The following is a 19,821-nucleotide window of genomic DNA, read 5'->3' as shown; positions in this document are numbered from 1 at the left end:
CGAAGGTTGAATGAACATTGAAAATTACGGTAAATTTACTGCCAAAAGAGATGTAACATTTTAGTTTCCAAGATCAGTGGTACATTTACGTTAGGAATTGTTAATAGTTCTTATACATTCAAAATACCTTACATCGCCAGCAACCTTGGGAATTAATGTTATTTCCATTGTGCCAGTAGTTACACTGGCTCACTCACCCTTCAAAACGTAACACAACAAATACTAAGTATCGTCATATCAATTAAAGAAGAATGATAACGTATCGTTATTTTCAAAGAAAATAGCAATTTATATGTTAACAACAATTGAAAGGCTTATGTTTCCGAATATATATTCGTATTACTTGATTAATTATAATTACCGTTAAATTTTATCATTTGAGTCAAAGAAATGTAAATATTTAAACGCGTCATCGTATTTATTATTATATTATTTTGTCGGAGAGAAATAAGAATTTTCTCCTAACAATCGCCAAATAAGTCAGCTCGGTCGAAAATTGCCGGCCAACGGTTGGAATGCAAAAATTACCAATCCGCTCAATAAAAAGCGGTAATTCCTATATATATGCGGCGGCGACCGCATCTCGCATACGCTTTATAAGATGTACTCACGTCTATATAAAACCGGGGAGAGAGCCAAGTTCTAAAATTAAAGACCGAAAGCGCCCGAGCAAGAACGAAACCGCCCGCCCGCCTCAGTCCATCGTCAACTGCCGTCGACATTCCCAAAACCATCGCACCCGATCGCGCGGTACCGAAAAGTTCACTTGGTTAGCGAGCACACTCGCAAACGGCAAAAATAAAATCACACACCATATTTGGACGCGCCCGTGATAACACAAGTGAAATCGAAATTTTTACGTGGATCAGTGACAAGTGATTTGTGGATTTTCGAATTTCCGTGCTACCGGTAACGTAGAAGTTTGTTTTTGGCGTGACATTTTTAGTCTGTCGCATGTACAATCACATTGGCAACTGTCGCTTAAATGAATCCTTTTAGCACGTGCTTCCTGGAGTAACGAAGTCACGAGTGTAGGGTTTCAGCTGCATGTTCCAGAATGATTCAGACGTTCAATTCGTCATACCCTCATTTTGTTTTATTTTCAACTTTTACTTTCATATTTAGATAAACACCCGGTGTTTTCCTAACCTCAAATATTCCCTAGTAGTATTTGCGTCATTATATTCGAGCCTGGCCTAATTTCTTTAATGTCTATTAGAACATTCCGCTAATCTTATAATAAGTTATGGAAAATATGCGACTTAGAATGCTTTTCATGCACTATTAACTTACACGTTTTCATGAATCTTCTCTGTAAATTTCTTGACCTTGTAGGCATAGATTTCATTATTTTGGCGAAGATATTTCTAAAAAAATATTGGATTCGTATGACAATGAACCTTGTTTATGGTTTAAAAAAAACTTCCATATTTTTTATAGAAAACGAGAAAATTTCAAAATAATGTACCTCATGTCCTACAAGGTCCAAGTATTTAAAAAAAATACTTGACAGACTATTTTTTCCGCATTGCGTCATCTTAGGAGATAACTGTAGATTCGCCGCAAAGTCTAGACGGAAACCGGAAACAATATAGTATTGATTTTGGAACTTCTCTTGGCTATTCTTTTACCCTTTTTAAATACGGTACTAGATTTAATTATCTAGACAGCTAACTACAATGGATTTTGTTTTTGTGTGGAACGCTAGTGAAGGATTAGAATAAGAAATGAAATAAATTTGATTGTATTGTTTAAAATATTTTGGTTATATAAAATGTTCATAATTTTTTTTTAATTCACAATTAAGTGTTAAACTTAATTTATACTTTAAATATCATAAACATTTCTCGCCGAAACGAGCCATTTTATCCGCAATAAAGGTAATAGAGGATGGAGTAATTATCTTATGAAGAAATTTTGTGCTAAGTAATATTTCTTTCACTAAATACAATTTGTAATTTCCACTAATATCATCAGGGACGTTATGAACAGTTTATCTCCAGATCATTTTCACTAAAGGTTTTAATTAAAATACATATGTCAACATCATAAATAATTTTCGTAAAGCAAACTTGAAGTTTTCATTACACTGATAGTTTTAGGTCACTCAGTCTGATGTTTAGGCAGGTCCGTAATTTTAGATCAAACTTCAAACATTAGCGCGTGTTAACATATTTTGTTTCGGTAACTGGGGCACTCTTTTATAATGTTAATCACGAACGGTAATGACTGAGCGCATTAATCATAAAATCACGGCCGTAAAGTTCGCTTTATTAAAAAAAAAAAAGAAAATCTAAATTAATTTATGATGTTCGGTTTTCGAAAACAACTTTTGGGTGTAAACAAAACTGAAGTGTAAATGCTAACAATGTTTTTTTAAACGCCTCAATCTTAGAACAGTTTCAACTCAAATTGTGTTCTATCATTTAGTTCTGTATACCAAATACTTATCGTTTAATTTAATGAATATTTGAATTCGGCTTGTACGCAGCAGTGTTTGATAAGTTTACATTCAAATTAATTTTAATGCTTGGTATTTGGAATTTTAAGAAAAACAAAAGTTTCGAATATTATTATTACCGATGTTTTAGCGAAAATTAAAATTATCTTATTTTTTTATCATATCGAAACTTACCACTTACGAAAGTCCTGAAGTATACATAAAGCAAAATACTAGTGGTAGGTACATATTTATTGTATCGCGTAAAATTAATAATAACTTATATTTAAGCTTTGATTTTAATGATTCGTAGTCTGTACTTGAACTACTACAACAGAAACTTATGTTTTTATTATAAAAATCTCATTAATAATCCCCGTTCCTCTGTACCATGTATGACAATGCATCGATTGAGCGCTTGCTAGATAGATGTCGTGTAGAAATTAACTTGTTTTATGTTATATATAAAAAATATTATTTGTTTCATTTTAATAGGGGTGTTTACGGCGTTTCTTGTCGGTTCATCTCTGTAGATTTCCCATTCCGAATCGGTGAAAACGTTTGACAATTCAAAAGTGTATATTATATTATGTTAGCGATTCTATTTGAACAAATTGATTGATGAGAAAATGTTTATTTTTATGTATTCTAGGGTCAAGCCGTTGCACATGAGAAGTCAAATGAAAAGTACAAGCATAATCATTAAAATTAAAGCCTGGGAAGAGTTATATAATGCCTTATATAAGTTCGTTTTGTAGTTTTTTTGTTACTTATCTAAAGTATTCCGTTGAGTATAACATGAAACTTTGGAAAGCTACGTGAATACGGTATACCAAAATGGCGACCAATCTTTTGATTTCGAATTCTTAGTCTGGTTCTCTTTATCATTTATAAAAATAATTTGCCTTTTTGTTTGATAACGAAAACGAGATAGATAAAATTGATTGTATTGTAATATTTTTTTTTAAATAAAAATATACAAATAATATATTATTTAACGATGTTTAACAATGCTCTCTATAAATGGATCCCATGCAGGACATAAAAAGGGCCCTAAAGTTTTATTAAGTAAAAATATTGTCTTTCATTTCGCAATACATATTTTTGATTAACATTTGCCTGTGGCTTTACCGGTGTGTAAGGAGAGTCAGACAGGTGCTATGCTCATTTCTGTATCCCAGACCACGAGTATCCAAAATTCTATGTTGATCGGTCGAGTAGTTACACATTTGACATTAATGCTAGAATTTGTGACGAACTTATTATCAATACTAGGAACTAGCACTTAAGCCGACTACGAAGTGTTTATTAATTCTGTCGTGACAATTTATGTGGGACCTTTTACGATTGCAGAAAACGTTCGAAAATATTAAATTAAATAATTAAAAACGTTTGTGTGTTAAACTTTACTATAAAATTAACGACTTTTTATATAATTGATGTGTTTTGGGTCTCTCCGTCCCCAATACGTCATAAAAATATAATCTCGCTTAGTTTCTTTCGTCGGTTCTTCTCAAATCGGAGGTATCTTTTCCAAGCCAGTGGTAGATTTTTGAAACTCAAACAGGAAGTACTTATTTATTGATTTAAAGTTCTTCACTATGTTAATCTTGTGGGGCATTTGAAGGGTGAGCTCATTTTATTACGGGGACAGGACACATAATGTTACTTCTTATTTTTTATAATATTTATTATAAGTAAACCATATGCACATTGTTTGCTAACAAAATAAACCGAAAAACGGAAACGGTCCTTATGAAATAGTAATTATTATTTATGAAAAATGAGTAGATGAACCGCGAAAAACATCTCCTTCTCTCTCTAATCGTAAACATTTCTATAATTAAGAAAGGATTAAATTTAATTCTCTCATTGTTCGCCCATTTGAAGCTATTTCCACCACGGTGTTCCGATGCGTGTTGGTGGTTACAGATGCCCGGGTTTGACCTTCAATTATTTGCCAAGATTTCCATTAACCATCGTTGTTCAACTTTCTGTTTTTTTTATGAGATTGATTGGCGGACGAGCAAATGGGCCACCTGATGGTTCGCTTACCACTGGTTACTGATGGTGACCACTGTCACCATCGTCCATAGACAATGGCGCTGTAAGAAATATTAATCATTCCTTACATCGCCCCTGCGCCATCAACTTTGGAAACTAAGATGTTATATCCCTTGTGCCTCTGGTTACACTGGCTCACTCAAACTGGAATACAACAATACTGAGTACTGCTGTTTGGCGTTAGAATATCTGATGAGTGAGTGGTACATATCCAGACTGGCTTGCACAAAGCTCTACCACTAAGAAAATGTTTAGGTTATTAGTCGAGCCGCCAATAGAGTGTTCAAAACTTAAGACACGTAAAGCCGTTGGTCATGCGCCTGAACTGCCTTTGGTTCTGTCAGCTTCGGATTATTCGTGAGAACAGATGGTACACCTGTGTTTGCACAAACATTTGATCAAAATAATATCTCCAACGCAGTTGATTAGTTTCTTTGGCGAAATCGGTCAGGATCGCATTATATTTATAAATATTCGGTACGTTTGTTTGTAACTTATCTCGTCGTAGACGGATGAGCCGATTATTTGATATGATTTGAGATTGGACTCAGTTGATGGCCCAGCGATCATTCAATTCAGCGATCAATCATTCAAAGGAATTCGAAACGAAACGAAAGTCGGGACGGACAGCCAGTTTTTTTGCGGACGCACGGGTCATCCTTCGTCTGATAGCTAGTTAGTGGTTACTAGTGAGATATTGGCGCCGTAAAAAAAACATTATTTACATCTCCAATGCCACCGAAGTTTGAAACTAAGATATTATGTTTCCTGTACCTGTAGTTACTCTGGATCACTCACTCTTCAACCCAGAACACAACAATGCTAAATATTACTGTTTAGCTGTAGAATATACAAAATGACGAGTGGATGGTACCTACTCAGACGGGCTTGCAAAATTAATTACCATCAAGTATAGTAATCGATTAATTAGAAGTCGATATCGTAGCGGACATTAAAGGGAACATAACGATTTGGTTATGTTTATTATGCCGTGAAGTTGCCGCAGTAATAAATAACCTTTTCATTTAAAGCAATCTCTGTATCGTTTCATATAGCAACAAAAATAAAAAAAAAATGCTGTAAATATACACATATAAGTATATATAAGATTTTATTCAACATATTTTTCGGTAAGATAGGGAAATATAGTACGAGAAGTATTTATAAATGCATTATGATATAACCCTCTGCAATAGAAGCATGAAAACAATTTCACTACTGTACATTCTGGGGACTACGGGCAAATGTTCAAATATCATTTGGCTAGGCGTTTCGTGATGTCAGTGATGAGGGCGCATGCGCCGACGCATCAATGGTCAGCGCCTACCTTAGCGCCTTGGCCAAGGGCATTTAAGCGTAACGGTTATTTTTAGTCAAGTTTTCGATCGCAACAATTCGAGGTTTGTTTAATATTTCGTAGTCAAAACTAACTTGTTTGTTTAACGCAGCAATATTTTAGTTTCAATATAAAATACGAGACTAATTAATTAATGACGTACGTAACGTATACTATTTAAAAAAAAAAAAAGATATTTTTCGAATGATAATTTCGAATTCTAGAGATCATAAGTTAAATAATTTATCCTAGGATACAATTTCATAACTTTAAAATATTATGACCGTGAAATTACGATATTTTTAAATGAAATCACATTGCAGATATTTAATATTCGAGCATGATGGATCCTCTCACGCCTTCACATTAACGTAAACACCAAAAGATCATCACACTCGATGTTGAAAATGTAAAATTAGCCATAGATCATCTGTGCTGTACAACTGGAGTGATTTTTCCGTCTAAATTCGTCGATTGTATCACTGGAGTCGCTGCAGCAACGGACGCTAATAATAGTTTCGTCTATTGACTTCATTGCGTAACAAGACGTGATGTCTAGAAAAAAAAATGGGAGTAATTAGAGAATTATAGACGATATAATCTTCTAGAACGGAAAATCTTTAAAATAAATTAACTATATTTTTTTAATAATGCTTATATATAATTTTTAAGCTTGGTGGTCATGATATTAATATTGATGTTTTGATGCCAGAAATGAGCAGGACTAAGTTTATCTTTAAAAGTTATAGTTTTCCTGGGGTCGGCAGGAAACGTCAAAGGATATCTTCTAAACTAAAGTTTTTGTGTCAGTAAAGTCGTTTAGTAAACATTAAACTATTGACTTTTAAATTATAATAATTACGTCTAGAACATTAAATTGTGAAATTTAACATCTTAAAATAATCTTTACGAGTCGAAATATAGTTAGATGTAATGGTGTAGTGGAACAGAACGTTGATCAGACAAGCTATTGATATTAGAAGCTCGGTCCGATCGTAAAATGTTGAAAATCGATTAGTGATGTGCTATTTTCAGACGCCATTTATTGTAGTCTTTTTAATTATTGTGGTAAACGTTGCATGACATTTCACGATCGTATTATAAGTCGAGTTTGGTTTCATACAAAATATTGTCTCTGATAGTAAAGGTCTGGTCATACGATACACGTAAATATCTAAGATTTTTTTTTTTTAATAATTTAGATGATCCAATTTTCTTTATTTATTCCATTCGATGTTTGGATGTATACGCCCACATCATCGCCTACGTGAACTAAAAAAAAAATTTAAAAATTAACATCCATCCATCAACATCTATTACAGTCAAGAGTATTTACATTTAGATTTAGTTTTGTAGTGTAAGAGCTTAAGACCTTGAGATTTAATGTATTGTTATAATTAATAATTCTGTCGTCAATAATAATTGACAGCATTGATTGTTTAACTCCAGCGTGTATATACCATTTGCCTCATACAGTTTTCACAGCATACATGGCAAGTTACTACTTATGGTAGAATCTTATAATCGTTAACCTTAAAACTTTAAGACAGTCATTTAAAAATAAACGGTCTTTAATAAATATCTCATTCGTTTTAGTGATTAGAATTATCAGTTTATGGCTGAAAGTAAAACAAAAATATTAAATAGAATGTACGACATCTTTCTAAGTCCATGCGTGGGCTACTAGAGCAGCCGCGATGGCTTCTCGTTTATAATAATTTTATTGTTTTATTTCAGTAAATTTGATATAACCTATATTATTTAAATTAAACGTTCTGACCTTAGCACTATTAATAATTTAGATTAATTGAATAACTTCATTCAATTAAAATGTTTCGTTTAATAACTTTAATGTAATGTAATGCAATAAATTTATTGGGTCTTACTTAAATGATTATTTGTTTGGTTCGGGTTGTTTGCCGATCGCTTCATTTTAGTATTAAGGCGAGATAATTTAAAGACCAAATTTCATAATACGGATAAACTCCTGTTAATAGGTTACGGCAACACGGTGTTTAAAATTTACTTAAATAAGTCATTGTGTCTGCACAGATTTTCATAATGGTAAAAATGTCGAGGAGTATAATTCACTGTCAACATACATCAAAAAGCTTCGTTACAAAAGCAGTGCTTACCCGTCTGGGTAGGCACCACCCACTCGTCAGATATTCTGCCGACAAACAGCAATACTTAGTACTGTTGTGTTTCAGTTTGAAGGAGGAATGAGCTAGTGTAATTATACAAGGGACATAACATCTTAGCGCTGAAGTAGTTTACTGTTAGTAACGCACTGCTGATTTAAGGAATATTTTATCTTTCTTATAGCGCTAATGTTCTTATTTTTATTATTTGATTATGATATTATAATTCAACCAATTTATTTAGGTCAAATTTCAGAAGCTGTGGGATGTTAAGAGATAGATAGATTTTTTAATTTTCATAACATTTCGCAACATCGCTTATAAAAAGGTAAAATAAAACTCGACCCAAACGTGACAAATTATGCCATCATCAACTTCTACTGTTCTTTATTCATAATGGCGGCCGCGGTTTCGATCATTTTAGGGGTCGGTCGTCAGGTGTAAGGTAGCCTATGCTCTTCCTTGGAGTTATAATACCTAGTGGTATTATAAATCTTTACTTTTTGGGACGAAGTTTTCCCCTCTTTTTCTTTCTGCCTTTTCTAATGTATACGTTTTCCTATAATATTATATAAACATATATATTTTTTAAATTCAGATGTTGTTTTTTAATAGCAATTTACTCGTTGCCATTTAAATATTCTCAAAGGATGTTCATTTATTTTATTAAGTTGTTATTTATACATAATATCATAACTTCATTCCGAGCAGGTTTCCCACGACAACCCTCGTTTTTTAATGTACTATAGGAGATGGGTCACCATTTTTTAGATATCAAGCGAATACTATGATAATTTTATACAATGCAATCGTTTGAAGCTGTATTGAATCATGCTCTGTATATCGATTAAGTTTTCATTCGCTTGATTTGACTGGTTATTTCGAGGGCCGTCCCCGTTCGTCCCCGACTGAGTTACTAACCAATGAGAGGCTTTCGATTAATTCAAAATAATATGAATACTTAATTGAATTGTTTTGTACATTTAAAACATTGTTGTTTTTCCTCAACACAATATAATTATTCGCGTCGATGGTTGCTTTGAACATCTGAAAGTCAAAATAAACCGAAATAGCTGGTTCCAAAATAGATTGTTTAAAGTACCAGCAATTAAACGGGGGATAAGATATAATATGTTTTAGTTATTACTATCGCTGTCCAACAGGTGCTTCTCCGTCAAGCTGATTGTCTTGGCACTATTTTCAGCCTTTTAGTTTTGAACTGATTATGAAATTAATCATAAAGACGTATATCGCAAAGATTGTGTACGTTAGTACATTACAAGTTATTGTTACCTATTCCAATTAAATATTTCAATCCTTAAATTTTCGTATTCCATGCGGTTTGCTTATAGCTCAGCTATATTGTGCATTACTAATATTTATTTATTAATTTATGTTTATTTATAATACAACACTTTTTCACGGAACTACTTATATTAATTACTTAATTTTATTTTATTTCGAAAGTTCCGATAGTCGCTTGGATGTTGTTCTTTGGCCTTTGTCTTCTTTTGATTGCAATAGTCTATATATATATATATATTTTTTTTTTTTTTTTGTATAATCTTTGAAGTGATGTATAATAAGAAAAAGGAAGTATGGTGGTGAACGGTAAAGCGAATCGAGCAACGCATTTTAGCGCGTTGCACGGATGTTGTGACCGTGTTGTTCAATACACAATAGTAATTTTATTTAATGTTATTGGTAGGCGAACTGGCAAATGGGCCAACTTATGTTAGGTGATCACCACCGCCCATAGACATTGGCGCTGTTAGAAATATAAAACATTCCTTACTTCGCCAATGCGCCACCAACCTTGGACATTAAGATGCCAATGGACACCACGGCCCATACACAAATCGCCACTTTAAGAAATATTGACCATCCTTTACATCGTCAATGTTAATCAACCATGTTTATGTACATATTATCATATTAATTATTAATTACAGTAAAATTACAATACAATTGAAAGTATGTTCATCAATAATTCTTCTTAATTTTTCTATTTTTGTTGTTACGTATAATTATTATATGATTAATATGGTTGATTCTTACACACTTTTACTAAATAATAATGTAAAACCATATGTATACATTAATAGGTTCATAAAACAATTTAGAGTTTTAAGTATTGCATGATGAAGTTAAATATAAAAGTTACTCCTGGTTTGGAATCTAGATTATACAGAGACCAGCATCAGCAAGAAACTTAGTAGTTATTTTTTTCACGAATTAAATAACTTTATGTTAATATAAAAATTAATAAATATACGAATATATTCTGCTTGAAAAACAATAAATACTGACTTCATACTGTTTATAAATAACTAGTTTTCGTCCGTAGGTTTGAAGGGGGGTGTGGTCACGGGATGGTCGTTATAGATTAAAAGTACAAAAGTTGGGGTTCAAGTTATCTTCAAATTCGGTCAGTAATCGTAACAGACGAACAGATAGACGGACAGAAAGAATTACTTTCACATTTATAATGTAAGTAACATTATAGATAATTTAAGTTTTATTTCTTTTGTTTTATGAATTTAAAAATCGAATCATTTTATATTTACGAAAATTAGACATAGACGACTCAATTTAAATCTGTGACAATTTTCCTGATGTTTATGTAAAATGTGGGTTTTGTGGTGACTTTGCCAATATCAAACCGAATTGTGGGGGAGCCCTGCCTTGATGGCATGGTTGGACTACAGCCAGAAAAGCGCGTGCTAGTCGCAATGTATTTTTTTGTGGAACTTGTGACCGTCTGGGTGGCGGCCATTTTGACGCAGAATTTAAAGGTCGTTGACTACTGATAGCTTTTTGTACGAATAGTCTCTCGACTATAATATCAAAACTTTTTAACTTTGCCGATTCATAAATTTGAATCATTTGTAAAAAAATACAGTAAAAAAAAACATATTATTCAATACAAGATTATATAGGTGATAAATAAGCGTGGAGCTAATACTTATTGACTTCCAGGCAGGATATATTATATACAAATTTAATCGTATTTAACTGACATAACTTTGTATTTAAATGTTGAAAAAGAGTAACTACTGAGTTTCTTCCCGGTTCTTCTCTGTAGAATCTAGATTCCGAAGCGGTGGTAGCTTTACTTAATATAGTTTGTTAAATGACGATTCAAAAGTGCTTGTAAAAGCCTACTTGAATAAGGCAAATTTTGATTTTGATTTTGAAAATTTATTTTGCATAACGGTGCCTGAAGTTGAGACATTTTGTTACTAAAACATAAAAAGTACTTAAATTTGATTGTAAACAATAATATGCTGTAGGAGTATTAAATAAATGATTAAAAAGGTAACTAACAAGAAATGATTACAACTCCTAATTCGACCAGAGGTCGTACTGTCCAAAATAATTTATAGCGTAGGTGATTGCTTTGAATATCCATGTCTTGTTTAAACCTTCACCACTTAAAAAACGAATAATCTCAATCTTTCCAAAATGTCAAGAGTTGAGAAGCTAATTTCTAGTCCTATTGGCAAGTGTCCAAAATAATTTATTTAATAGTTATGTCTTTCAAAATATCGATGCAACGGCTTGAAATCTCAAGGCTGATTCTTATTTGGCTCTTCTAGAAATATTCTTCTAATGTAATTACATTCTTCGACGTATCTGAAGATGTTCTCAAAATATTTTTGCAATATCGTTTTCAACAGTCACCATAGTTGTGAAAACAATTCCAGTGTTGCCGCTAATGTTAAATTTTTGGTTACATGCATTTTTTCCTCGTAATAGTTCCTCCAGCGCAAAATTTTCAAACAACAACCGATATTTTTTTCAAACAAACATCATTAAACAACAAAAATGGCGCTATCCCGAGTTGGCAGTCAAAATCAAAATATACTTAATTCATGTAGGCTTTATTTAAGCACTTTTGAATCGCCATTTAACAAATTATATTAAGTGAAGCTACTACCGGTTCGATTCTACCACGTGATATCGGTATATACATATACTGTTCCGCATCAGTTCATGTGATTATTTCTCAAAAAATAAAGAAGTAAATATTCTCGATAACCCATTGATAACTACAAATATGCACTTAATAATCGATTAGAAGTTCGTAAACGTTTGCCATCTGTTTTGTGTTATTTCTACGTTTCGAAACGCAACCCTTTATAGGTTTCACTGAAAATAGCATCGTAGTCGGCAGCACGCGACCAAAAGTATTCAATAACTTACATTATTTTTATCGAAACGATCGTGACTTCGGATTTTTTTATGAGAGTAAATGACGTGAAGTAAAATATGGGGGTCGGTAATACGAGAATGTTTAATGTTCAGGAGCTTCGTTGTTTGCGTTATTTTCTTTAGGAAATTACGGCAATGATAAATTTATGTTAATATAGCACGTTTAAATCTTCTATCTTATAAGACAGCTTGTTTTACGCCATATTGATGAATCATACTAAGAAGCTTGTTACTTTATGACAGCTATCATGACCTGTAACCTTTGCGTACTCTCTAAGTGTAAATTAATCATTATATTTATAATATTTAATATATATTAATGTTGATGTTTTTTTATTACAGCGATGCAGATTAAGGCGTGACACACCGGGTTGACAGGAATCAATCCGCGCGATGTCGCAACCGCCACCGGGACGTGGTCGCGCACGACCACCTGGTCCCCCATCTCCCCTCCACTATCGACCGCCTTCACCATGGGCGCCAAGCCCACCACCTCTGATATCTGGGCCGAGACATTCGACTGCCCTCGTCTCACCTCCTCCAGTCCAGCTATCCCCGAAACCGTTCCGCCCGCTTCATTCTCCACACTTACGACAGCACTCGCCGTCTCCGAGCTCTCACTTCTCGATATCTCCGTATCCGATGTCCCCAACGCTGGGTCAAAGCCCTGAGTACTATTATTCCTCTCCGTACGAAACGGTTCGCGAGTACGATTATGCTGGAGCGCCGTTAGAACCTCCTCCTCCGCCGCGTCCGATGATTTACGAAGAAGATGAGGAAAGAGGACCATCGACCGCGGAGATTATTGCGAATCAGTCGCAAGAAGGTTATGTGGATGAAAAACTCGCCGAGTATCAAGCGACGATTCAGCTATTACAAGGTTAGTAAAGATTTTCATCTAAATGTATTTAGACTTTTAAATATGTCAGCCTTATACCTATAGTTCGAGATAAAACTATTTCAAACGGATATTAATTGAATAAATACTTCGATAAGAATATATATATATTTTTTAAAGTTCCAACGTAGTAATTATAAAAACTTTGTATTTAATTTTAGTAAACGTTTTAATGAAATCTCAATACATGAACTTGGTGGCAGAGATATCAAAAACAGGTGTGAAAATATAGTAATATAAATACAGTACATGTGAAAAATACTCGTCTTTAGTGTATTGTTTAATTTACAAAATATTAATAAATTAAATGAAAATACGAATTTTTTATAATAAATCGAAAAAAATACGTTAACATTACTCTTGAAGAGAAAGATGAGTACTTGATGTACAGCAAATCAGTCAGTTTACCGTGTTGGTCGGGAGCCAAGAGCGATAATTTCAGAGGCGTCGTCGGGCGGTGGACGATGTGTCGATCTGTTCCTTGGAATCAGCTCGAACTTGTCAGCACTGGCTCGCTCCTTGTGCGCCTGTCAGTCACTCGATTGCTTTAGCTAAAGCAAATGATATTGCTATCAAAATTCCTTATGATTTAACAGTATTATTTCAGATTCTGTAGTGTACTATATTTAATATATTAGTGTTACCGTATTTTGTATAACAAGGTTAGTTATAAAATTGTTGTTTTCAACTATTCTTTATTTAAAAACAATCGTATTATTTCTCATATTCTTTGATGATAACTTTATCGATCTTTAATTGAAAGGCAGTTTACAAATGGTTACTGTTTTTGCTTTGAAAAAAGTTCAAATATTTTGTTTCTTTGTGAGACTTTGTTACTTTTTATAGCTACAGTTTGTTTAGGAAATACAAGATACCTTTAAAATTGAAATAACTTTAGTCGATAATTAATTTAAGTAAATTCCTTTTATGAAATATACGTCATTCGTAAAATAGTTGCAAACTTATGGTTTGCTATGGTTTATTTTATTTTGATCTTTGCTTTACCAATTTTAGTAAAGTTCTTTCAAAATTTCGATACATAATGTAGAGCATTTTTTTCAATATGTGACGCATCCTGAATTTGATCTGTTAATTCCCATTAAAAATACAAGAAACATTGCAGTGGGTGTCCAAAATAAACAGCAGTCTAATGTATCGAGATGCATACGTACGAGTTGTAACACTGAACTGGTGAGATCAGCCACCTTGTGCCACTTTTGACCGCGTTCAAACGCGCTTCCTCTTGCGAAATTTGTTTTACGCATGCATATTGGATTGTATTCCGGATCTGGACCGAATATTTTCGGATTGATGACGCTATATACTATTTTTAGTCCATTTGTATGTGTTTTGGGTTTAATTGTCAATTATGAATATTTGGACATAATTAATTAAATACGATTAATGTTTGTGAAACTATGATATTAAAGTTAACATCTTTGTCGGCCGTACCATGACCATTCGTTCCATGATCTATACATGATCTATAAAAGCGTGGTTAAATGAATTGATAAAAATCTTCAAATTGTTACTTTTTTAATATGGTTCTTTTAGACAATTGCTATGTTCAGCAAGTACGGAGATGACTTAAGTTCCTAGGTAACACAAAAAGGTTAGTTATGATACCCATTTTTATTAAATAAAATACATTAAATGCTCAAATTTTAGCGAAAATATTCTTAAGTACCGTATTTTGCTGCAGAAATTTATTAAAGACGTCCAGACCCCTGATTTATTTGGCGCTATCGAAACCGTTTCCCCTAACAACCCTCTGTTCCTCTGGCTTAAAGCCAGGGATACAGCTAAATGTTGATTTAATTCAGAAAAGTTGTTGGCGATCTTGTCTGGCTATTATCTGTCAATGAAGATATCTTCAAGGGTAATGCGACGATGGGATTAAGAGATAAGCTTCGAATACATTTATGCTTTATATTACATTTAAAAGTCGCAATTTAGTTCATTTAATCGGCCCCAACTCAACATTAACGTTATGAAAAAAAAATTCATTAAACTCTACGTTACTCTACGTTTACTACTTATTCTATCAATAAATGTCTATGGCATGGATGTGGATGGATATAGAGGTAGGGGACGACCAAAGAAACGATGGATGGATTGTGTGAAAGACGATATGGTTAGAAAGAATGTTACTTGTGAGATGACGTCCGACAGAGAAGTATGGAAGAAGAAGACATGCTGCGCCGAGCCCGAGTAAAATTGGGATAAGGGCAGGAGCATGATGAATCGCTGTGTCTGAAGGTTGAGTATGTGAGGCAAATCCAACGTACATCTCGTATAAGATATAGTGCAATGAATAAATTATATTTATATAACGATCGCACGATGTCCTTCTTTTTCATTAAATCCTCTATAACAACACACCTTATTGCTTTTTCGAACATTGTCTCATGTTCTTTGATGATAACTTTATCGATCTTTAATTTAAAACCAGTTTACTTTACAAATGGTAACTGTTTTTGCTTTGAAAACATTTACGATTATTTTGACGAGTTTAAATATGTTGATTCTTTGTGAGGTGTTGTTACTTTTTATAGCTAACATTTATTTAGAATTTTTAATGCCTTTAAAATTGAAATATCTTTTGTCAATAATTAATTTGAGTGAAAGGTGAAATGTGTATATAGCATTTGTAAAATATACTATTAAAAATCTTTCGATAGTGCCAAATAACTCAGGTGTCTGGACATCTTTAATATTATTTCTTGGTAAGGATGAATACTTTGTGTCAATTTAATTAAACTAAATTTCGAATTTCACTTTCTCCATTTTCTCGTAGTTTTGGTAGAGTTCGCTCGTTGAGTGCACTTAGACAGATAATTTTTGGCCAAACTCGCGGCATATTAAGCTGCCATGAGTTTGGTAAAGTCCAACATATGAACATACTATATACTTATATAGCCAATTCTTGACCTAAAAATATACACTAAAATAATATGAAAGTTCCATATCAATTGAATTGGTAGTTTTGGTGTAAAACTGAAAAAACAAACATAACCTACTTCATTATTATATCGGTGTGATTAAGTTCAGCGAATTCTTCTATAGGCATATTTATAATAGGTATATATTTATATTTTTTCATACCAACTTGGTTTTTTATTCCATATTTAAAATCGTTAGGCAGTTTAGGGATGTGGCGACCTCATTGTAAGTTTTAACTATAGTCCATAAACTGGCACTGCTATAAATATTAACTATCTTGGTAACTAAGATGTCGTGTCCCTTATGAGAGTAGATACACTAGCTCACTCACTCCTAAAACCGGAACACAATTCTAAGTATAGCTGTTTGACGTTAGAATATGCGATAAGTGGGTGTCTCTATGTGTATAAATGTCGTAGGATGATTATACGAATATTCGAAAAAACCTAGGGATATTGCAAAACAGCAGTACTCAGTATTGTTATTTTCCGGTTTCAAGAGTGAGTGACCCAGTGTAACAACAGGCACAGGTGAAATAACATCTTAGGTCTCAAGGATGGTGGTGCATTGGCGATGTAATGAATGGTTAATATTTCTTACAGCGCCATTGTCTATGGCGATGTTTACCACTTACCATCAGGTGGCCCATTTGTTCGTCCGCTAATGTATAATATAAAAAAAAAATTCGTGGCGTTGCTGCACAAATTTCGCGTCTTCGATTAAAAAAAAAAACATTAAGAGTAAGACCGACAAGACAGTATAGTGAGAATTAACAGATACTTTTGTGTCAATTTCGCACGTTTTCGCCGTCGTCTTGTCATCTGTGGTTTCGCAATCGAACTAGAGTTTTTGCGAAAAACTCGAATTATCAAATAATCTTACATCATACCTATATAAGAAAATATATTCCGAAATCATGCGACCTTTACCATGCGATATTTAAATTAATCGGTTAACTTACGTCGCGTGTGCTTCTGTATGTGATCTAAGTGCCTTCTTAGTTGATCTGCGTTTGTAATAATCACATGTGAGATATATATTTGTGTAAATGAAATATTTTATTGGTGCAATATACATTTTAGTGGCCAATATCACATGTAATTTCGCATTCCAACGATGTCGAAAGTTGTCGCCTAAGCCAAATAGATCAAATTTACGAATGTGCGGTTTGGCATTTCATCTCATTAGCGATCTTGCGAATATCTTATAATATTAAGTGTAATTATTAAATAAAATCTATAAGCCGATTCGATTCTATCAGATTCTTAGATCACTCATAGATTGGAATAACAAATCTAATAACAATTTTGCAAATGGCGCCTGGCAATTACGATTTCTAGAACACTTCGAAATTTCTCGGTTCGTATTTATTCATTTCTATTATTAATATAAGTCGTTACTGCTTAACTCGATCGCAGCCGAAATATATCTGATACAGCTGATTCGGCTGACGTCACACGCCAACACAGATAACGTCATAACAAATGTCGCTAATAGCTCCCGGTCTACAGGAATTGCTTGAAAAGTTTTCATTTACATAATTTTAGTTTAATAGAAACTTTATAATATTTTTTTATATGAAATTGGTAGACGTGTAGCCAAATGTCCCACCTAATGCTACGTGGTCACCACAGCCCATAGACAATGGCACCGTAAGACATATTCACCTTACATTGCCAATGCGCTTTCAGTCCTGGGAAGGGGGAACTAAGATGTTATCTCCCTTGTGCCTGTTAAACTGGATTGCTTATCTTTCCAGCCGAATCAAAGTAGTGGGTGATGATCGGATCCAGACGGGCTTGAAAATGCCCTACCACTAAGAAATATTACAAATTCTTCAATTGTTTAAATATTTCAAAGTATTGTAATGACTAGTTTTGTCATTATGTTGTGGCGACAGCACAGACTGCCTTTGATTTATGTAAGGCGCGTGCATCGTTATTTTTGGAAACAACCGACCTACTTGCGAATCGAATGCTGAATGAATGAAGGATTTCCTGGAACTTACGATGTTAAATTTGTAATTTGATATTAATTATTTTGTACTACATGTTAAACAGCGTCAGTCTCTTCTACATTTCTCAGAGAAGACTACGAAATTGGTATCCGTTGCTGTGATTTGATACGACCGTTTATTTTTTATCATAAATATATTCCGGTTGTGTTATTAAATGTTACAACTTCGTCTGTACGTGCGAAGGTTAGACAACAATCATTCCGTAAAAAACTTTCGAAACTGAAGATCTGCGACATGATCAACATAAGAATTTTATTTAAAAAGTCGTTTTTTATTCATTGGATACTAATTTCTCCCTCTACACATATTAATTGTTAGAAAACAAAATAAGTTAAACGCAACTTTTTGATTAAGCTTATTTAGACGGCATCTCATAATCACTTTATTCCTAGAGAAGTTCGACGAGCATTACGAAAACTATGATTTTTGACATCGAGGCTCTGAAAAGGGTAATGCACTCATCGTGAAACACTGACATAATAATAAACGCTTTTCAAATTAGATAATTTTCTCTGTACTAAATATAATTTTTCTTGATTTCGTTTCTTATGATTTGCTCGGTTTCTCAAAATATGACAGATATTGATCACCATAAGATTTTGCAAACATTTTGCCAGGTGTACAGAAAAATATATGTATAAGGTATCGAAGCCCCTACGTAAATTTGTAGTAATATAGTAGTCCTTTTGTCAGCCAAATATAAACTTTTTGAATAACGTAACTTAAAATTGTCTCAATTGGAGACACTCCAGATTAACCTTAACATACCTAGATATCCATTTTTAAAAGAATTCAACTTTTTTGCGCATCGATTCTCTAAGGTTAAATGAATAATACACACAACAACCAAGCTGTAGCTACCCTAGCATTGAACAGAAGTGGCGTAGGCTTAAGAGCATAGTTTGTCAGCGTGGGAATTTATTTTAGAACACACACATAGGTACTTTCCAATAATACACTTGCATTGTGCAGTGTATCGTACGCACCCCCTAGACAATTAGTTGCTTGTTTTCGTTGCAACGAATATATTAAATTTTCATTGCGCGTTCATAACGTAGGATTTATAAAAATACATTTATTTATGAGTAATGTATTAGCTATAAGGATGTCACTCGCAAACACAATTATAAATTATTTGTTAGCATAGGGTGCGGTCAGAGTGCATTAAGATGCCTCATATACATTATGATTTTTAATGATTCTACTGCTCTCCTCTAACTAAATAATTATTTTCTGTATATTTTAAGGTTGGTAGGTATAACGAATTAGGGCGTTAAGACACATTAAATAATCACTTACTTAAATTTTATAAATAAAAATAATGGAGGTAAATATTAATCAGTTTTTTTTTAATTAACTAAAGACATAAATCTTCATGGTTAAACAAGTCAATTAAAATTATTTTATATTACACAAAAATCAGGGGGGCGGCCCGCTGACGGTATCTGGTCATGAAAGGTACTAACTAAGTATAGCATCAGTACAAAATGGAATGTATATCAACCGTTTTTGCTTAGCACTATGCACTATTTTAATTAAGCATTTAAATAATTAGGAATTAAGCAGACGAACTAAACGACATGAGTTTGGGTATGAGTTGGCGTTTGTTTTAAATTTCGTATTAAGAGAAAAAAATAAGCAGGATAGTGCAAAAATTACATTACATTCAGGTTCATTCGGGTATTCACTATGTTCATCCTTATAATTTTGTACTTTTAATTCGACATTAGGGGAAAATAGTTACCCTTCGTACACTTTTCAGATTTT

At 33.2% G+C, this 19,821-nt stretch overlaps 1 protein-coding gene across 1 annotated transcript in view; it reads left to right on the top strand.

Moving 5' to 3' along the window:
* Nucleotides 1-668: 668 nt before the first annotated feature.
* Msp300 (Muscle-specific protein 300 kDa) overlaps nucleotides 669-19,821 on the top strand; it is a 180,276-nt gene continuing 161,123 nt past the window's right edge. The window contains exons 1-2 of the mRNA XM_026633669.2: nucleotides 669-909; nucleotides 12,539-13,076. Coding sequence (XP_026489454.2) covers nucleotides 12,590-13,076 — 487 coding nt within the window. The 5' untranslated portion in view covers nucleotides 669-909; nucleotides 12,539-12,589. The remainder of the gene's footprint in view (nucleotides 910-12,538; nucleotides 13,077-19,821) is intronic.

This window comes from Vanessa tameamea, chromosome 10, assembly GCF_037043105.1.
Source record: "Vanessa tameamea isolate UH-Manoa-2023 chromosome 10, ilVanTame1 primary haplotype, whole genome shotgun sequence".
NCBI classification, from domain to species: Eukaryota; Metazoa; Arthropoda; class Insecta; order Lepidoptera; family Nymphalidae; genus Vanessa; species Vanessa tameamea.
This window is presented reverse-complemented; position numbering and strand designations above follow the sequence as displayed.